The 18,080-nt window shown below is 42.9% G+C and overlaps 1 protein-coding gene across 2 annotated transcripts in view; it reads left to right on the plus strand.

Moving 5' to 3' along the window:
• The window catches only part of KCND3 (potassium voltage-gated channel subfamily D member 3), a 430,682-nt gene that overhangs the window by 345,389 nt on the left and 67,213 nt on the right, over positions 1 to 18,080 (plus strand). For both annotated transcript variants that reach the window (XM_044286505.1, XM_044286506.1), the window contains exon 2: positions 13,562 to 13,724. In XM_044286505.1, the coding sequence (XP_044142440.1) occupies positions 13,562 to 13,724 (163 nt within the window). The remainder of the gene's footprint in view (positions 1 to 13,561; positions 13,725 to 18,080) is intronic.

Consider the following 18,080-nt stretch of genomic DNA (forward strand, 5'->3'; position numbering starts at 1 on the left):
GAGGACCTTTTTACCACTCGTGACATGCCTGTTGTAATAGCTACATTCATTCCTCGTGTGATACCAATTCTGGAGTATCTGCTTTTATCACTCTATGTTGTGCCATTCCTTTATTATTACAAGTTATAAATGAATTGCTAGCAGTCTGCAGTAAGGGTACAGAGGGGTGGTAACAAGTTGGGGTCTGTATCTGAACAGTTTGACAATGGCAGCACTGATTGGATACAGTTAGACTGTGCAGGTACACCCCCCAACTTGTTACACTCCTCTGTACCCTTACTGCAGGCTGCTAGCAATTCATTCATAACTTCTAGTAGAAATGACACAGGAATGGCACAACCAAGAGCCATAAGAATAGATGTTCCAGAATTGTGTCACAACCAGACAGCTGAGAAGCTCCGACAGAAGCTTTCAGAACCTTCTCCTTGAGTTTTCTTTGTTGTGGTATTCAGTTCCTCATCTCGTTAGCCTCTCTCAGCTGTCATGTAGTTGGACTGATTGCATCCTTTTAAATTCCGCCCCATAATGCATTACTGGGCGGCTTATACTACTTCCTGGAGTGTGTGTGCATGCTGATCCTGTTTCCCAGTCTGCTACAAAGTTAAGTGCTGTACATTTATCTGTTATTTTCTGTTTGCTGGATCCCAGGTGACCCTGACTCCCTCCGTGTCTGGTGTAGGGAGCCGGTGGTCGTGTCCCCTCACTATTGTAGGGTGTTCAGGGGTTATATAGTCGAGGTACGTGGATATGCAACCATCCACCTTTGGGATCTTTGCATAGGCTGAGCAGCCAGGGAAAGTGCCAGGTCTTGTGCTGGGGTCTCCCTTTTGGTTCCTTAGCTTTGGATCCAGTGAGTCATATATGCATGTTGCATTGTCTTGTTTTCTGTACACCGTCCGTGACAAATTGTTATTACATGAGGAATGCATAAAGCTATCAAAACATGCATGTCTGAAGTGGTGACAGATCCTCTTTAAACTGTTAGTTTAAACCAAACCCACAACATCAAGGGCACCCCAACTACTGTCAGGCAGAAGCCCAAACATCACGGTGTGCCCTAACGAAAGAAAGGGTGTGCCCTCCTAACACTGCCCTGGCCATAGGGAGCCTCAGGTGTGAGGATTGCCATTGGAATAATTATTCACATCCTCTGCTCCGCTCCTCTGGGGTTTGCGGCACATGCTGTGTCAGTCCCAGCACATCCATGTATTATACGGTTGACCGTTCATTTGAGTGCTCAGCATGCAGAGGACATTTATAGTTACCCTCATCTTCATCACACTTTTTGACAGATTTCAGTGGTCAGACTCATGTTGATGTCCAGGCTGTCTTTAGTGAAATTTGAGACAACAGTTTATTTTTCCTCTTTTCAGTTTTTACAAAAATAGTCTATCTACTGCATTTCAAAAAGCTGGTTCTATCACAGACACACGTAAACGCGTAAAGATAAGTGTGTTTAATCTATAGGAATTACAGTAGCTCAGCCCCTAGTCTCTTGGGTCTGATCTCAGTTTCAAATGATGCTCCAACAACATATTGCTACCGAATATCCCAGCTTGTACTGACACCAATTATTTCTTTGTTCTGTCTGATTGTGGCTGGGTGCCCTTCCTGTTGCTTATTTTAGATATTTGCAGTTTCTATACAATAAAAGAATTTAGACAGAGAAGTAAAAGTTGATGTCTTTGGCACACCCTACCGTTTTCTGTTTCCACTCACTCCAAAATTCATGCCCTAGGGCACTGCTGGCAGATGGCCGCTCTCTTACTCTGCTCTAACCAACCTTGAGCTGCAAATCAAAAAGAGGCCCATACAGAGCAATAAATTAGGTCAGTCGGCTCTGCTTCCCTGGAGAGCAGATAAAATATATATTCGCAGCAATGCACAGGGCAGGATGTACATACAAAGACAGTTTAGAGAGCTCTACATACTGAATCCAACAGACATTAGAGGCCCTTGAGTATATCTGGGATTTCGTACGGCACGGGCAGATGAGACGACTCGCTCAGGGTCATAGAGTCCTCAGACTGGGAATTGCGCACTTCAGAAGCAGTAATCTTCTAATTTTAGCCACTCCCTAAATGTATTCATGACACTTTCTCTTACGGCTATTTCAGTTGGAAGTTTTCAAAGTGCTTCCAAAGATGATATATATATATATTTTTTTTTTTTAAAACAGAAGCCAGAAAGGAAATAGGAATCCTTGTGCAACTACTATCAGGCCCAAACAAAATGGTCATACATAAAACTATAATCGCCACATGTTTACATACTGTATGATATTCAGATAGCTAGCATGTATGAATACACGAGTATAAAACATTTATTACAGAGGCATAGCTATGTGGGGTGCCGAGGTAGCAGCTACACCCAGCCCTAGTGCCTGAGGGATCCCAAACACCCATCTAAAACCAGAATTAAAAATGGCAAAAGGTAGGTGTAACTCATCCGTCCTGGCTCCATGGCGCGGCCATCTGTTCACCTATGAAGGTTGTTTGCTAAGCAACCTGTAGTGCCGCTTCCATTTGAGCTCTCTCAGCGGCATTGGTTTGCCATGGCACCCAGCGCTCGAAGATGACCTCATGGGCAGCATATTTAAGTCCAGGCATGGTCTCCAAATGCTGAGAACTAGGTAATCTTCTGCTACTTTCAATTTAGCTAGTTTCTGACTCCACTAGTTTGTGACTGCACTTGCAGGTTCAGATTTTCTTCTATCTGTTCTCCTGCTTAACCCCCTGGCTTTCTGACGGGTAAATTTAGTTCTACAGTTCTGAATTTGGCCTGTTTTGGACTTTGCTTCGCTCTATGCTCTTGGTCATCACAGTCTACCAGTTGCCAAAGAATATCTGTTTCTGGACTATACTTCTCCCTCTGCCACATCACCACTGTCAATATGAGTCTGTTCCGAGTAAGTGTAACCTGGGGATTCACTGAGGGAAATTCAATACTTTCTTGCAGGGGGTTATACATTGGAAGTATATTGCTAGGATTTTACATGGAACAGCTTATCACCATGTTTTTTATGGCCCATTTATATATTTGTATATAGATTAATCATGTGCCGCCCCCCCCCCCCCCCCCCTTAGACACCTCTTCTCAAGACTAAATAAATGTAATTCTTTTAAATTCCCTCATCGATAAGACCGTCCATTCCCCTTATTAGTTTAGTTGCTCTGCTTTGTACTTTATCCAGCTCCAGGGCATCCTTTTTATGGACTGATGTCCGGAACTGAACCGTATATTCTAGATGAGGCCACACCAAAGCTTTATAAAGTGGTAAATGTTGAATGTGGAATCATGCTCCACGGTGATTATGGTGTAATACATATTTTCATATGTGCTTTTTATACCTTAAGGTAACTCCAGTCATATAGTAGAATATGTTTACCCACTTTTGAATATGGTAACCTTAGCTGCATAAATTAATTAAAAGAAGGCATTAATTTCAAGGAATTAATTCAGGGCATGCAGCTCTTAAATGGAAACTGTCAAGACATATTGAATTTATGCATGAGTGTTCCTCATAAAAATTTTAGTAAAAAAAAGTATTTTCTGTTGGATAATATATAGTACTTACATATTACTTGTATATTCAGTATTTTTGTACATATACTTTAGCCTTTAACTTTGATGTACCAAACATGTTTTACCTTACGGTCATGTTCTTGTGTTTATTTTTATCAACAACCTGGAAACTGTAAATCAATACACTAATGTATGCCATCGTATGTGAGAAGTTTATGACATTGTCTTAGTAATCTTACCACATTTCCAGTATTTATACATTCTTTATATGGTTGAATTGAGGCAAAGAACGTCAACCTTTGTGTTAGGAACCCAAATAGGGCTCTGATGTAATAATTTAGAAGGTAACTCCTGCAAAGTCTATGGGAAGGTTTCTTGAAGTTCCAAGTGTTCATTTTGATTGTTGATTCTCCAGAACAGTGGCACATTCTCAATAAGCTAAAATAATGTGCTAATAAATTATTTGAAACAAATCAAGAACTAGACCAGTTGCTTAAAGAGGTTTTCCAAGGTCACACTATTGATGGCCTATTCTTCAACTAATTGGAGCAATCAAAGACTCATAATTATGACCCACTGTATTCAGGAGGTGAGAGCTCCTACCACCTTTCCCTACCCCTATTAACAGTGATTGACAGCAGTAGCCTGTCAACCATTGTGATCATGTGCTTTTTAGCTAATAGGAGAAGAGGCCCTACCCTGAAACTTCCAATGTTTAGGTAATAGATCTGCTTTAAAGGGGATATATATTAACAGAAAATGACAAATTATCTGGGAATGATTTAAAAGGGCTGCCAGCAACCTGTCCTTGACTGTGAGCAAGACTGGTTGCCACCACTTGCAGAGCTGTTTAGAGGGTTGAGGGGGCAGGGCCTCCCTACACCGCTTTATAATAGATGCTACTGATGTGATCCTTTCTATAATATTCCATCATGGCTCAGCAGCCCAATAGGAAAGCTCACCAATGTATAGTATATGCAAGTGCCAGAGTGTAGTGTGCTGTGAGGACCTACCCCTAACCACCCTAGCCTTCTCTGCAAGTGGTGGCAACCAGTCCTGATCCCATTTTAGGACAAGTTGCTCATTGCCTTTTTAAATCATTCCTGGAAAACCCTTTTAAATCTCATTTTTATGTAAAACATACATTTTTTAGAATTGTTGATGATGTCATTTTTATTTTTCCATATCATTATATTTAAAAAATAACAAAGGTTTTGCAGTTTTCACACTGGTCACTAGGCCTGACAATATGTTGAGACCTCCTGTTCTGTACAAGTAGCCATCATCACAGGCAGAATCATAGCTATCATAGTTGTATAGGTAACACAGGATCCATCACAATCAAAGCTTATCTTCTCTTTCCTGACATCTGCACAGTCACAGAGAAAGCCTAGAAAAATCTCCCATAGAAGTCTATAAGGCCCTTGTTGCCCATTGTGTCTATGGCTCATGTCACTGTACTGCTAGTGTTGGGCGCGAATATTCGAATAGCGAATTTAAATTGCGAATATCGCCACTTTGAGAATTTGCGAACATTTAGAATATAGTGCTATATATTCGTATTCGCAAATATTCTAGATTTTTTTCTTGCTTGTGGGCCAATGAGAAGGCTGCAATGTCTTTGTCTGAGCTTAGCAACATCCCTACCATCCAATAGGAAAGCTCCCTACCCCTTACTATATAAGAACCTCCCCAGCAGCCACTTTCTGCAGCTCTGAGAGAGACAGCAGTGACATTGCTGTGCTCTGTGCTTTGCTGTGCATTACATTAGATAGTTAGCTTATATATATATAATACAGATAGTTAGTGTATAGGAGATAGTCAGTGTAGGTTATATCCTGATATAGTGTAGCTGGTTCCAGTGCAGGGTGTTAGGTAGTGTGATGGGTTCTGCTGTACATACATACATGCTACTGACATAGTGCTGGGATGTCATAACAATACTTAGTGCACCAATCAGTAATATGTAGTCAGACCTGCTAAAATGTGACGTTGCGCATCATTAATTGCCGATTTACGCAATTGCGAATATATTGGATCACTCTATCTGCATATAAAGCTATTGTAATGTTCTGCCGTGCCAACCATTTTCTCCAGTCTTAGGAAACTTCTAGCAGCTTGAAAAATTTAGCAAAAGAGACCCACGCCTGTATTGCGCAATACGCGCATATTACATTGACGATTTTCGCAAATAAGAAAATAATGTCGAATTATTGAATTTGTGAATTTATGACGAATATTCACCCAAATATTTATCGCTAATTTGAATATTGCTCCTGCCGCTTATCACTATGTACTGCCAGTTAAAACCAGATAGTAACACACACACATTTTTTTCTAATCTGTTTTTATTTTCTGATTGTAGATTTATTTATTCTGTCTCTTGAACGTGATTACGGGGGCTGCCATCTTGCCTAAGCTGTTCTTTACAGCATTTACAAAACATTAAAAAAATTGCTTTACGGCAGCCCCATGGTCAATAGACACAATGGTCAGGAGGGGACCTCATTGACTTATATAAGAGAGTTTTCTAGGCATGCTCTGTGATCTGTGCAGAGGTCATTGTACAAGGAAAGAATAGATAAGCTTTCACAATCAACTATTGGCACCTATCTGTCAATCTAATTAGGCCTGTAATTATGCCTAGAGATGAGCGAATCGAAGTTGACGAAGTGAAAAAAAATTTGATTCGCACCGAAGTCCTTCCCATTATCTGCTGGTCCTGATGCTCCTGATCCTCGTCCTCCTCATCAGTTATTTTGTCAGCAATCGATCACCTAAGCGATTGCCAAGAGACAACAGTATACGTGCACTCATCCAAAGGAGCAGAAGCTGAACCTGCTCCTGGCCAAGTTTCTGGTGCCTCCCCTCCCTTTCCAGGTGGTGGACTCTGCGCCTTTTAGAGAACTGATGGCTTGTGCCGAGCCGAGGTGGAGAGTCCCAAGCCATCATTTCTTTGCGAAAAAGGCAGTACCAGGCCTAAACACATATGTAGAAGAGTAGATGGGCCAGTCCTTGAGCCTGTTGGAGTCTGCCAAAGTGCACGGTAGAGCCGACATGTGGAGCTGTAACTACCGTCAAGGACAATATATGTCCCTTACAGCCCACTGGGTAAATGTGGTTCCTGCCCAGCCAGACAAGCAACTTGGGCAGGTGATGTTGCTTCCTCCTTCATGTTCTCACGCCATCCTGTGACAATGTCCGCCTCTGCTTCCTCATCCTCCACCGTGTGCTCAGCCTCCACTGCAGGGACAATTCACTGTGCTCCTCCAGCATACCACATGTACAATTCAAAATCGGAACCATGATGACCGACAACAGGAAGAACATGGTTTCGGCGCAGCATCAAGGAGGGCTGAGCCATGTGCACTGCATGGTGCACTTGTTTAATCTGGTTGTAAAGCGGTTCCTGAAGTGTTATCCCCATCTGCAAGACATCCTGAAAATGGCCAGGAAACTTTGCGTGTACTTCAGCCAGTTGTACACCGCAAAGCACACCCTACTTGAGCTGCAGCAGCAGAACGGCGTCTCCCAACATAGGCTGATATGCAACATTACCACCAATTGGAATTCCACCCTCCATGTGTTGGAGCAATTATAAGAACAGAGAAAGGCCATAAACGATTTCTTGATGATATAGGTGGACAGATGTACTTCCTTGTTTAACTTCGATGTCAGCCAGTGGCAGCTCATGCGTGACACCTGCCGTTTGCTCGGGCCCTTTGAGGAGGACACTTTATTTGTCAGTCGCCAGGACTACGGGATGAACAACATCATTCCACTGATTCATGTCTTGGAACAGATGCTGCTAAATCTGGCTGGCCAGGGGATAGGAGACGTGGAGACTACATCTCATAGCCACATGAGCCGATCATCCATGGTGCCACACCTAAACTTTTTCAAAAGAGACCTGTTTCTTCTGGCTACCTGCTTCAGCTACTATTCTGATGCTGCCACCCACCTGATGCCACACACCTGGTGCCAGGTTCTCCTACTGCCATCCACCATCTTTAGCTGGTACTGGTATTGCTCCCACTATGTTATTGGGACCCTCTGTGGGGTCCCAATAACATAGAAGGAGAAGGAGACGCCTATTGAGAAACCCTGGCATCTCCTCTTCCCTGTACCAATGCTCAGGATTAGCATACTGAGCGCAAAAACTATGGGGGGGGGCACAGCGGGGCGCAGGAGCGATATTTTAAAAAATCAGGCAGGGTTTCCTTCATTCAACGGGTCAGTAAAGATTAAAGCCATATCACATTTGTATAGTTTTTCTTGTGTTTTAATGCTGAAAAAATAAAACCTGGAAATGCATTTCCATACTCTGACTCCCATATTTTTTTTATATTTACATCTACGGAGATGTGTTGCAGCTACATGTGGAAAATCGCCCTTTTTTTTTTTTTTTTATATTTTAATAGTTTGGGCATTTTGGGATGCGGAAGTGCATATTATCTTTATTTTTTATTGTTTATTTTTAATACGGAGAAAGGGGGGTGATATGAATTTTGTTATATATTTTTTTTTTTTAAATTTACACATATTTAAGTCAACTTCGGGGACTTTAGCAAGTATTTTGTTAGATTGCTTGTTCCATAGACTGCAATGAATTACCATTGCAGCCTATAGGAGTTGCACTACGATTCTTCTTCTTCCCCTTCTTTCTACAATTCCTATGGAGCCCTGCCACCTGCTATAACAAGGAACAAAGGGCTTCCCGGAACTCCTCACAGGGAAGCTGTTACGGACCCAAAAGCATAGCGCTTCAGGAAAGCCATCTCTGATGTTGTGGCCACAATCGACCACAGCATCTGAGAGGTTAAATGTCTGCAATTGGCATTATCGCAGATATTATCCTGGGATGTCTGCTGTGTGAAACAGGAGAAACCTGGTGGCTATGGAGCACGCCATATTCAAACACCAGACTTCTGCCATACATGGCGGAAGTCGGAAAGAGGCTTAACAATAGGTAATTTTCTGATGACGCAATCCATTTAAGTGGGTATTCAGGTGATTGGCTTCTAAAGCGAGCTGTGTTATTATTGAAACTGGCCAAAGAAATAGTTTCCGGTAATAACAGTCTGTATAAGAGTCACTGTTAATGTACTTGCCTAATATATCCTTTAACATTGCTTCAGAGGTGGAGCTCCATTTTAAATTCTGGTATAAAGCAAAGCATCAAAGCCTTCAACAACATTATAGCAAATGTGTAGCAGAATGCTGCCAATGCAGTGTGGCATATGTACGAACGCTGGTACACAGGTGCCATAATAATTGCCAGCATTATACAATGATTTCTAGGCACGCAAATGCTGGCCAGCTTTTAACTACTTCAAACCTGTGGAAAATTCTGCTCCTTCATCCCTTCCAACCACATTACGGTAGACATTTCAAGCCTAGGACAATGTAACTTTTCCTGCTTTGTAAATATACCTCCAAACAGAAAAATAAAGGTATATAGATGTGAATAGGGTGTAATGCACGGTGGCTCAGTGGTTAGTACTATCGCTGTGCAGCACTAGTTCAAATCTGACCAAGGACAACATCTGCATGGAGTGCACGCTCCAAAGGCATACTGTAGGGAATTTAGAGTGTGAGCCCCAAGTGATGACTATGTGCTGTGGAATTTGTCAGCGTTATATCAGTCAGGGCCGTTTTTAACGTGGGGCAAAAGGGGCAGCTGCCCCGAGCCCAGTTGCTCCTCGGCTCTCCGCTGTGAAGGCTGCGCACATGTGAGGTCGCACTGTGACCTCACACTGTGCGTGCCAGTTCACAGCACAGCAGACTGAAGAGGAGGAACACCGAACACGGTCGGTGAGAAGAGGCGGCGCCCGGAACAGGAAAGGTAAGTGTTTTTATTTTATTTTACTTATGAGGCTAATGGAGGCACTGGGGGCTGAAGAGAGGCATATGGGGGCTGAAGAGAGGCATATGGGGGCTGAAGAGAGGCATATGGAGGCTGAAGAGAAGCATATAGGGTCTGAAAAGAGGCATATGGGGGCTGATATGAGGCATATGGGGCTGATATGAGGCATATGAGGGCTGATATGAGGAATATGGGGGCTGATGAGAGGTATGGGCCTCATTGGGGTCTGAGCTGAGGTATGATTGGGGGTCTGATCTGAGATATTATTGGGGTCTTATTAACATTGGGGGTCTGATTGGCGGACTGACCTGAGGTGTCATGAAAAATATTTTTTCTTATTGTCCCCTCTAAAACCTAGGTGCATCTTATGGGCCGGTGCGTCTTATAGGGCAAATAATACAGTACTTGCTTGCTCCCCCCGACCTCCCCTGCCTTTTGTGTACGCCGCGCGCCGTGACGTCATGCGGAAGCACTGCAACGCTAGGGTGAGCCGAGCCCAGGGTCTCCTTCCTGAACTGCAGAGCGGTGCCCACTTCCAGCCCTGAGCCCAGCTGCCCAGAGCATTGATCCTTAGCCTGCTGGAGGGGGAGGGAGAGGTGGATGGAGGGGTTAGAAGTGCAATACTATCTGCACAGTGTAAAAAAAGTAATCTGCAAAATACTATATATTTGTGTCAGAAGTTGTGCTTTTAAAAATTTTTGAATAATGATACAGCCATTTTATTTGATACTTTTGTGATGATTCTTTTTTTAATATATATATTAAGGGACACTATAGTCACCAGAACCACAACAGCTAAATGTAGTAGTTCTGGTGTCTATAGCATGTCTCTGCAAGCTTTTTAATGTGAACATTGCCTTTTCATAAAAAAAGGCAGTATTTACATTACTGCCAAGGAACACCTCTAGTGGTCACTCATCAGACGGGCACTAGAGGTGCTTCCTAGTCCAGTGCTGCACAACGTGCAACACTGGCATTCACGCTAAACACTTAAAGCATCTCTATGAAGCCACGCATGCGCCAAAACCTCCCAACGCTTCCCTATGGGAAAGCAGTGAGTTGGCTATGATATACTCACACACTGATCTGTAATACACTCACAAACTGCACGTTCCTGTGACTTATATTGCTGTAGAGATTGCGATACTCACACACTGCACTTTTCTATGCATTTTATTGCTGAGGTGATCTGTGATGTACGAAGGCGGGATCCAGGGGGCCCAAGTCAATTCCTGCCTAGGGTCCAATCAATATTAAAGACGGCCCTGATATCAGTGAATAAAAGAAATAATAAAATATTAACAGATAATAATTAATAATACCGTAATTGAGATTGTTCAAGGCTAGGAGAAACCAAAGGAAACAACTTACTATGGCTGCCCCTGGAGCCCATCAACAACCATGGTTGTTTTGCAATTCACAGCTATAAATTGCTGTAACACAGCCTTTAGCTTCTTGATGATTGCGGAGAAGTCATGGTTGCAAGTGATTTGGTCAGAGTATTTTAGGAAACTGCAGACAATGGGTCTCTGCCTATCTCTAAACATATACTTTAAAGGGGATGTCCAGAGATTTTAAAAAAACATGATAGCTTTCTTCCAGAAACAGCTCTATAGCTATCCATGGTTTGTGTCTGGTACTACATCTCAGCCCCACTGAATTGAACTGGGCTGACCTGGAATACCACACAGAACCTGTGGATAGGTGTGGTGCTGTATTTAGAAGAAAGCAGCCATGTTTTTCTGATCCTGGTCAACCTCTTACAGTGCTCTAGTTTTCAGAAATCATCATGACTTTTGAGTCTCAAGATTGTATATCATTCAAAATACCAAATGGGATCAGCGATGTTACTTTAAATATACATAACCAGCTGATATTTTAAAAGTTAATCACTGTTGGCTCCCAGAGTAGAAGGGTTTAACAGTTCATAAATTACAAACTAAGCCCAATTTAACCTTCTGACATCGATTTTGTCTCCTTCTTAGAAGGATTTCCATGCATAATTTTATTCAGCTAGAGGCATTGTCTTTTTTAATTAAAGCTTATGAACACACAGTAAGGATTGAGAGAGGTTTAAATGTGAGGCATCACAATCCTGTCAAGTTTAGGGCACTTTTTAGATTTACAGTTATGTTTTAGTTGTATCGTCTGGTCATTTTATAGACTGTGCCATTGTACTAAGGAAAAAAGAGAGAGATAAAATGGATGGATAGTGACAGTGGAGCAGGGACGGAGAGAAAAAGAGAGGAAGAAATTAGGAAAGGAAAATGGAAGAAAGAGAGGCAAAAAAGGAGAAATTGTGGAAGGGGGAGAATGAGAGAATAAGAAAGTGAAGGATACTGAGAGTGAGGCAGTATGGAGGAAAGGAAGCAAAGGAAGGATAGAAAAAGAGAGAAAGGGGAAAGGAAGGTAGGAAGGGAATGAGGGTAAAAAGAAGAGAGCGTGTGCGAGGGAATAGGGGAGGAAGAAAAAGGAGAAGGATATTGAGGGTTGGATGGGAAAGAAACAAGGGAAGAAGTGAAAAAGAGAAGGAGACAGGGGAGAATAAGTAAGGTAGGATGAAAGGAGGACAGGGAAAAGGGCAAGTGAGTAAAAGGGAGAAAGGCAGGAAAAGAAAGAATTAGAAAGGGAGAAATATCAAGAGTGATGCAGGGTGAAGGGAAAGAAGCTAGGCAAGGAGAGAAAAAGGAGAGAGCATGGATGGGAGGAAGGAAGGACGGATGTGATGGGCAAAGGAAGAAGTATGAAGAGACAGACAGACATGGAGAATGGGGTGGCGAAGAGTGTAAGCAAGGGTGAGATGGAAGGGGAGATATAGAGATATACAGAGGGGGAGAAGAGATGAGAGAAAGAGGGAGATAGATCTGAAGAAAGGGGGAAAAGGGGGTGTTTGTGAAACAGGACGAAAGAACAAGAAGGTGAAAGGGAAAGAGAGAAAGGGGGAGACAGGATGGAAGGGAGAAAAACAGGTGAAGAAAGGGAAAGCAAGAGGTGCAGAAAGGGAGAGAACTAGAAGGGAAAGATAGTTAAACAGAGGGAGGCAGGGAGAATGATAGGACAGAAAAAAGTAAGAGAGGAGAGCGAAAAGGAGAAAAGGGAATAAGAGAAAGGGGGGACAGGGAGAAAGGAATAATACTGTACTAAAATGCTGTTCATCATTAAACAAAAACAACATTGACTAATCAGTAACCGACATCCCATACTATTCAAAATCAGAACCCTGGAGTGTGCCAGTGTTAGGCTGGCCATAAACATTATTTTCTTAGCTGAACCCGCGGAGAACGGCAGGTTAAGCTGACATACTAATGTGTGTGGGAAGCTCCCAACTCTCCCCCGACAGATGTCGAGGGAGACAAGGGTCAGCCAAAATGAATATTTTTGCTCGATCCTTTTGTTCTCCCATGGGATAAGCCACCACAAGAAGTGTCTGGTGGCAGCTTTCTCCGCTCTCTCTAGAGTTCAAATGCACATTGTGGGGAGCCGGAAGCAAGTTGTTTGAGATAGCTGTCAGACAAACTATTGTTTTTGAACGCAACTATAGGCAACTATACGCAACTATAGGCAACTATAGGCCAGTAAGCCTGACATCAGTAGTGGGGAAATTAATGGAAACCAAACCATACTTAAAAATCCCATGGATTGAAAGATGAAAAACAGCATGGGTTTACTTCAGGGAGATCATGTCAAACTAATGTTATTGTTTTTTTTTTTTATTGGGTGACTAAAATAATATATGGCGGAGGTGCAGTAGACATCAACTCGGTAAAAGAGGAGAGAATATTTCAAAGAACTGAAAAACTGCTACAAGAGGCCATAGTTTTAAATTAGAGGGGCAAAGGTTTAAAAGTAATATCAGGAAGTATTACTTTACTGAGAGAGTAGTGGATGCATGGAATAGCCTTCCTGCAGAAGTGGTAGCTGAAAATACAGTGGAGGAGTTTAAGCATGCATGGGATAGGCATAAGGCCATCCTTCATATAAGATAGGGCCAGGGGCTATTCATAGTATTCAGTATAATGGGCAGACTGGATGGGCCAAATGGTTCTTATCTGCCGACACATTCTATGTTTCTATGTGTATGGGCAACTTTAATTCTGAATCTGAAATAGATAACTATGCAAATGCATCTCAAATATTGGCTTTAACCTGTAATATTTCTCTCTATTTTAGGTATGGTGACATGGTACCCAAGACTATAGCTGGAAAAATCTTTGGATCTATCTGCTCGCTCAGTGGGGTCCTTGTGATTGCACTGCCAGTCCCTGTCATTGTTTCAAATTTCAGCCGGATTTACCACCAGAATCAGCGAGCTGACAAGAGGCGAGCACAAAAGGTTAGTAGGATATAAGTCACCCCATAAACATATCCGAGGAAATGACGCTAACTACGAAGATATACTTAATGTATTAGGCACAGCAGTCATGGAAGTCATTATATATCAGTCTGCTCAGCCAATTCTACAGTATAATATGCTGTACGTGGATCGGACACCGTTTCCAACCTGACAGATTGCCTTAAAGTTATGCATTATTTGCTCAATTATATTTCATGTCATTCAAATGGGACATCTTTACAAGTGCAGATTATACTAAACCTCTGGCCTTTTCACATTCACGCAATAGTCATGTGACAAATGGTTTATTGCAGGGATGCTCAACCTGCGGTCCTCCAGCTGTTGTAAAACTACAACTCCCACCATACCCCGCTGTAGACTGATAGCTGCACGCTGTCCGGGAATGCTGGGAGTTGTAGTTTTGCAACAGCTGGAGGGCTGCAGGTTGAACATGCCAGGTTTATAGGAAACTGAGACCAGTATACTGCAAGCTACTAGTGTTGAGCGAGCATGCTTGGCCGAACACCAGTGTGCTCCACCGCGATGCTCGAGTCAGTGTATTTAAATCTAATTTAGCCTCTATTCCTCTGCAGAAGATCGCTGTACAGTGAGAGAATACCTCAGTGGGAGTCCACTGCTTAGGAGTCCCTACTCTGACTCCATATACAGCTATGTCCATATATGGAGTCAGTGCTTGGGGACACCCCAGTGTATTTAAATCTAATTTAGCCTATATTTCAGAAATGTTTCTGCCGGAATTCAAACTCACAACCTTTTGCATTAGAGGCAAGGCACTTAACCACTTAGCTATAATAGCTGCATAGCCAATTACTTAAAAAAAACGAGACTACTGTACTGTACTTCTACTGAGACCTATACATTTTTTTAGTGACTGGTTAGTATAGAGGTTAAACTTCTGAGCTCTGGTGCAGAAGCTGTGAGTTCAAATCCTGTCACAAACATTTTCAGAAATAGAGGCTAAACTTAATATATATATGTTTTAGCCATAATATATTTACACATATTATTATATATTTAGAATATATAATATATTATAATATATGTAAATATATTGCAAACTGTTCTACTCGAGCACCCGAGCACACAAGCACTTTGCTCAACACTACAAGCTACCCAATAGATCAAGCACTGGGAAATGCTGGTTAATCATGTGTTTAATACCATCTCTGCTTACATAGTTTATTGGTTCTCAGCACAGATGGCTTAGAAGGGCAGAATACTCTCTTATTCTGGGATTATCAGACAAGAAACCACCAAAGAACAAGGGTCCTGATAAAAGTCAAAGAACATATCAATCCATTTAGCTTCTTTGGGAACTGGATCAAATTCGGTCATATAATCATCTAATTTGTTGTGCAGTGCCATTGGTTCAGCTTGTGTGAGCTCCTCTGCTGCACATTTCCTAGAGAATGCATGCTTTCTTGCATTGGAATCATTCCCGAATACCAAATGTATGCCGTCTAATGTATTTTTAATATATCTGTATGATATGGTAATATGAGACTGGAAAAAAAAAAACTTGAATATCTTGCTAAGGCTACTTTCACACTTGCAGTAGGTAGCCTTTACCGACAGGCTGTTCCAGCAGGGGAACAGCCTGCCGGATCCGTGCTACCGCTAGTCCACTCTGCCGCCGGAAGTCAGCTCTGGCCCCATTCACTATAATAGGGGCGGGCCGGCAGAAGCACGGCAAACAAGCCGAGAGGCAGCCGGACAAAACCGCAGCATGTTGTAGTTTTCGTCCGGCCCCCTCTCGGCATGTTTGCCGTGCTGCGGCCAGACCGCCGGACCGCCCCCATTATAGTGAATAGGGCCGGAGCGGACTTGCCCCTGCCGGAAGAGCCTGCTGGAAAAGGCTATCGCAAGTGTGAAAGTAGCCTAAGCGCCCTACCCCTTCTTTGCCCTCAGGGCAGTGCCTGTCAGTCTCTGAGACTAGATGGCTGGAGGCAAGGGATAAGGTAGAGACCCTCTTAAAACAAGTTTCTAGTTAGAAAAAATAAAGTGTTTTGCTGTCCGCCAAACACGATGCCATCCATGTGCATTCTGCAATTTGCGGAACGGAGCGGACCATCCATAATAGAAATGCCTATTTTTGTCTACAAAACGGAGCCCCAGACCAATGGATGTGGACAGCATGTGGAACCAAACCACGTTTGTGTGCATGAGCCCTAAGGGGGACATTTATCAAATCAGAAGTGTCAGTTTTGTGGTATAAAAAAGTCGCAAGTCATGGCAACTGTGACATTTTCTGCGAAATGTGGTTAATTTTCTACATTTCATGATACTCCCCACTCTTCACAGTAGTCTAGACCTGGATCATGGCTCATTTACTATGTGTGACTTTTGCAAGCGTCGCAAAAAAGTCACAACCAACGCCAGGCAACCTCCTGGTCTACTTTTACACCTATGTCTACATTCACACGACCGTATGTGTTTTGCATCCGAAAAACACTGATCCACAAAAATTATCGATGACGTCCTTTTGGCATCCATATTGCATCCGTTTTTTTTGAGGATCCATTGTAGCAATGCCTATCCTTGTCCGCAAAATGGACAAGAATAGGACATTCTCTATATATTTTTTGCAGGGCTATGGAATGGACATACGGATCCGGACAGCACACGGTGTCCTGTCCGCATTTTTTTGCAGACCCATTGAAATGAATAGGTCCTCATCCAATCCGCAAAAAAGACGGAACGGACACGGAAACAAAACGTGTGCATGTAGGCTAGATTCACACGACCGCATGAGTTTTGCGTTTCGCAAATTGCGGATCCATTGTAACAATGCCTATCCTTGTCTGCAAAACGGACAAGAATAGGCCATTTTCAATTTTTTTTGCAGGGCTACAAAATGAACATATGGATGCGGATAGCAGTTTTTTGCGGACCCATTGAAATGAATGGGTCTGCATCCTATCCACAAAAAAACGAAACGGACAAAGAAACAAAATACGTTCATGTGAATGTAGCCTAAGGCTAAATGCACACAATCAGGATTGCGTGCAGATTTTCTGCGCGGATTTGCGTGCGGAAAATCCGCACCATAGGTCATGTACATTGTATTCTATGAGAATTTGAAATTCTCAATGCACACGATGCTGATTTTTTTCTGCGCAGATTTTGACCTGTGGTGCGGATTTTAAAATCCGCAGCATGTCAATTTAGTTTATTTTTCCTGACCGGATTTTCTTCATAAACTTAGTAAAATCCGCATGCAAATCCGCACCAAATAATGCGGATTGACCACACAGATTTGCCTGCAAACATGTGCATGTACCACGTCAGCAAAATGGGTCCGCACCCGTTTCGCAATTTTACAGAACAGGTGCGGACCCATTCATTTTCAATGGGGTCGGAATGTGCTGTCTGCAATTGTGGACAAGAAAAGGCATTTTCTATGAGAGTGCCGGCGATGTGCGGTCCGCAAAATGCGGAACCCACATTGTCAGTGTCTGTGTTTTGTGGATCCACAATTTGTGGATCCGCAAAACAAATACGGACGTGTGAATGGACCCTAAGGGCCCATTCACACGTCCGTAGTGCATTGCGGATCCACAATACACCCGGCTGGTACCCCCATAGAAATGCCTATTCTTGTCCGCAAGAATAGGACATGCTCTATTTTCTTGCGGAGCTGCGGACCAGAAGATCGGGGGCGCGCTCCGGAAATGCGGAGAGCACATAGAGAACACAGCAAAGAAGAAGACAGAAGGAGATGCCAGCTACGCGAGCAAGTGGACGAAGGTAAGTTAAATTTTATTTTATTTTTTTAACCCCTCCAGCCCTATTGTACTATGCATTCTGTATTCAGAATGTATTATTTCCCCTTATAACCATGTTATAAGGGGAAATAATAATGATCGGGTCTCCATCCCGATCGTCTCCTAGCAACCGTGCGTGAAAATCGCACCGCACTTGCTTGCGGATGCTTGCGATTTTCACACAACCCCATTCATTTCTATGAGGCCTGCGTTACGTGAAAAACGCACATAGAGGAGCATGATGTGATTTTCACGCAACGCACAAGTGATGCATGAAAATCACCACTCATGTGCACAGCCCCATAGAAATGAATGGGTCCAGATTCAGTGCGGCTGCAATGCGTTCACCTCACGCATCGCATCCGCGCGGAATACTCGCCCGTGTGAAAGGGGCCTAAGGGGTACAACAATGCAGTTGCACCAAATCCATGAAAACTGTGCACCATTTCATAAATTTGGTCCAACCACACAACGCAAAACCCAACTTCAAAGTGACATAAAAGCAATCTCAAATGATAAATGACCCCCTAAATATATACAGCAATAAAGACGCTCGATTTCTTGAGTACTG

Source organism: Bufo gargarizans, chromosome 3, assembly GCF_014858855.1.
Source record: "Bufo gargarizans isolate SCDJY-AF-19 chromosome 3, ASM1485885v1, whole genome shotgun sequence".
Taxonomy (NCBI): Eukaryota; Metazoa; Chordata; class Amphibia; order Anura; family Bufonidae; genus Bufo; species Bufo gargarizans.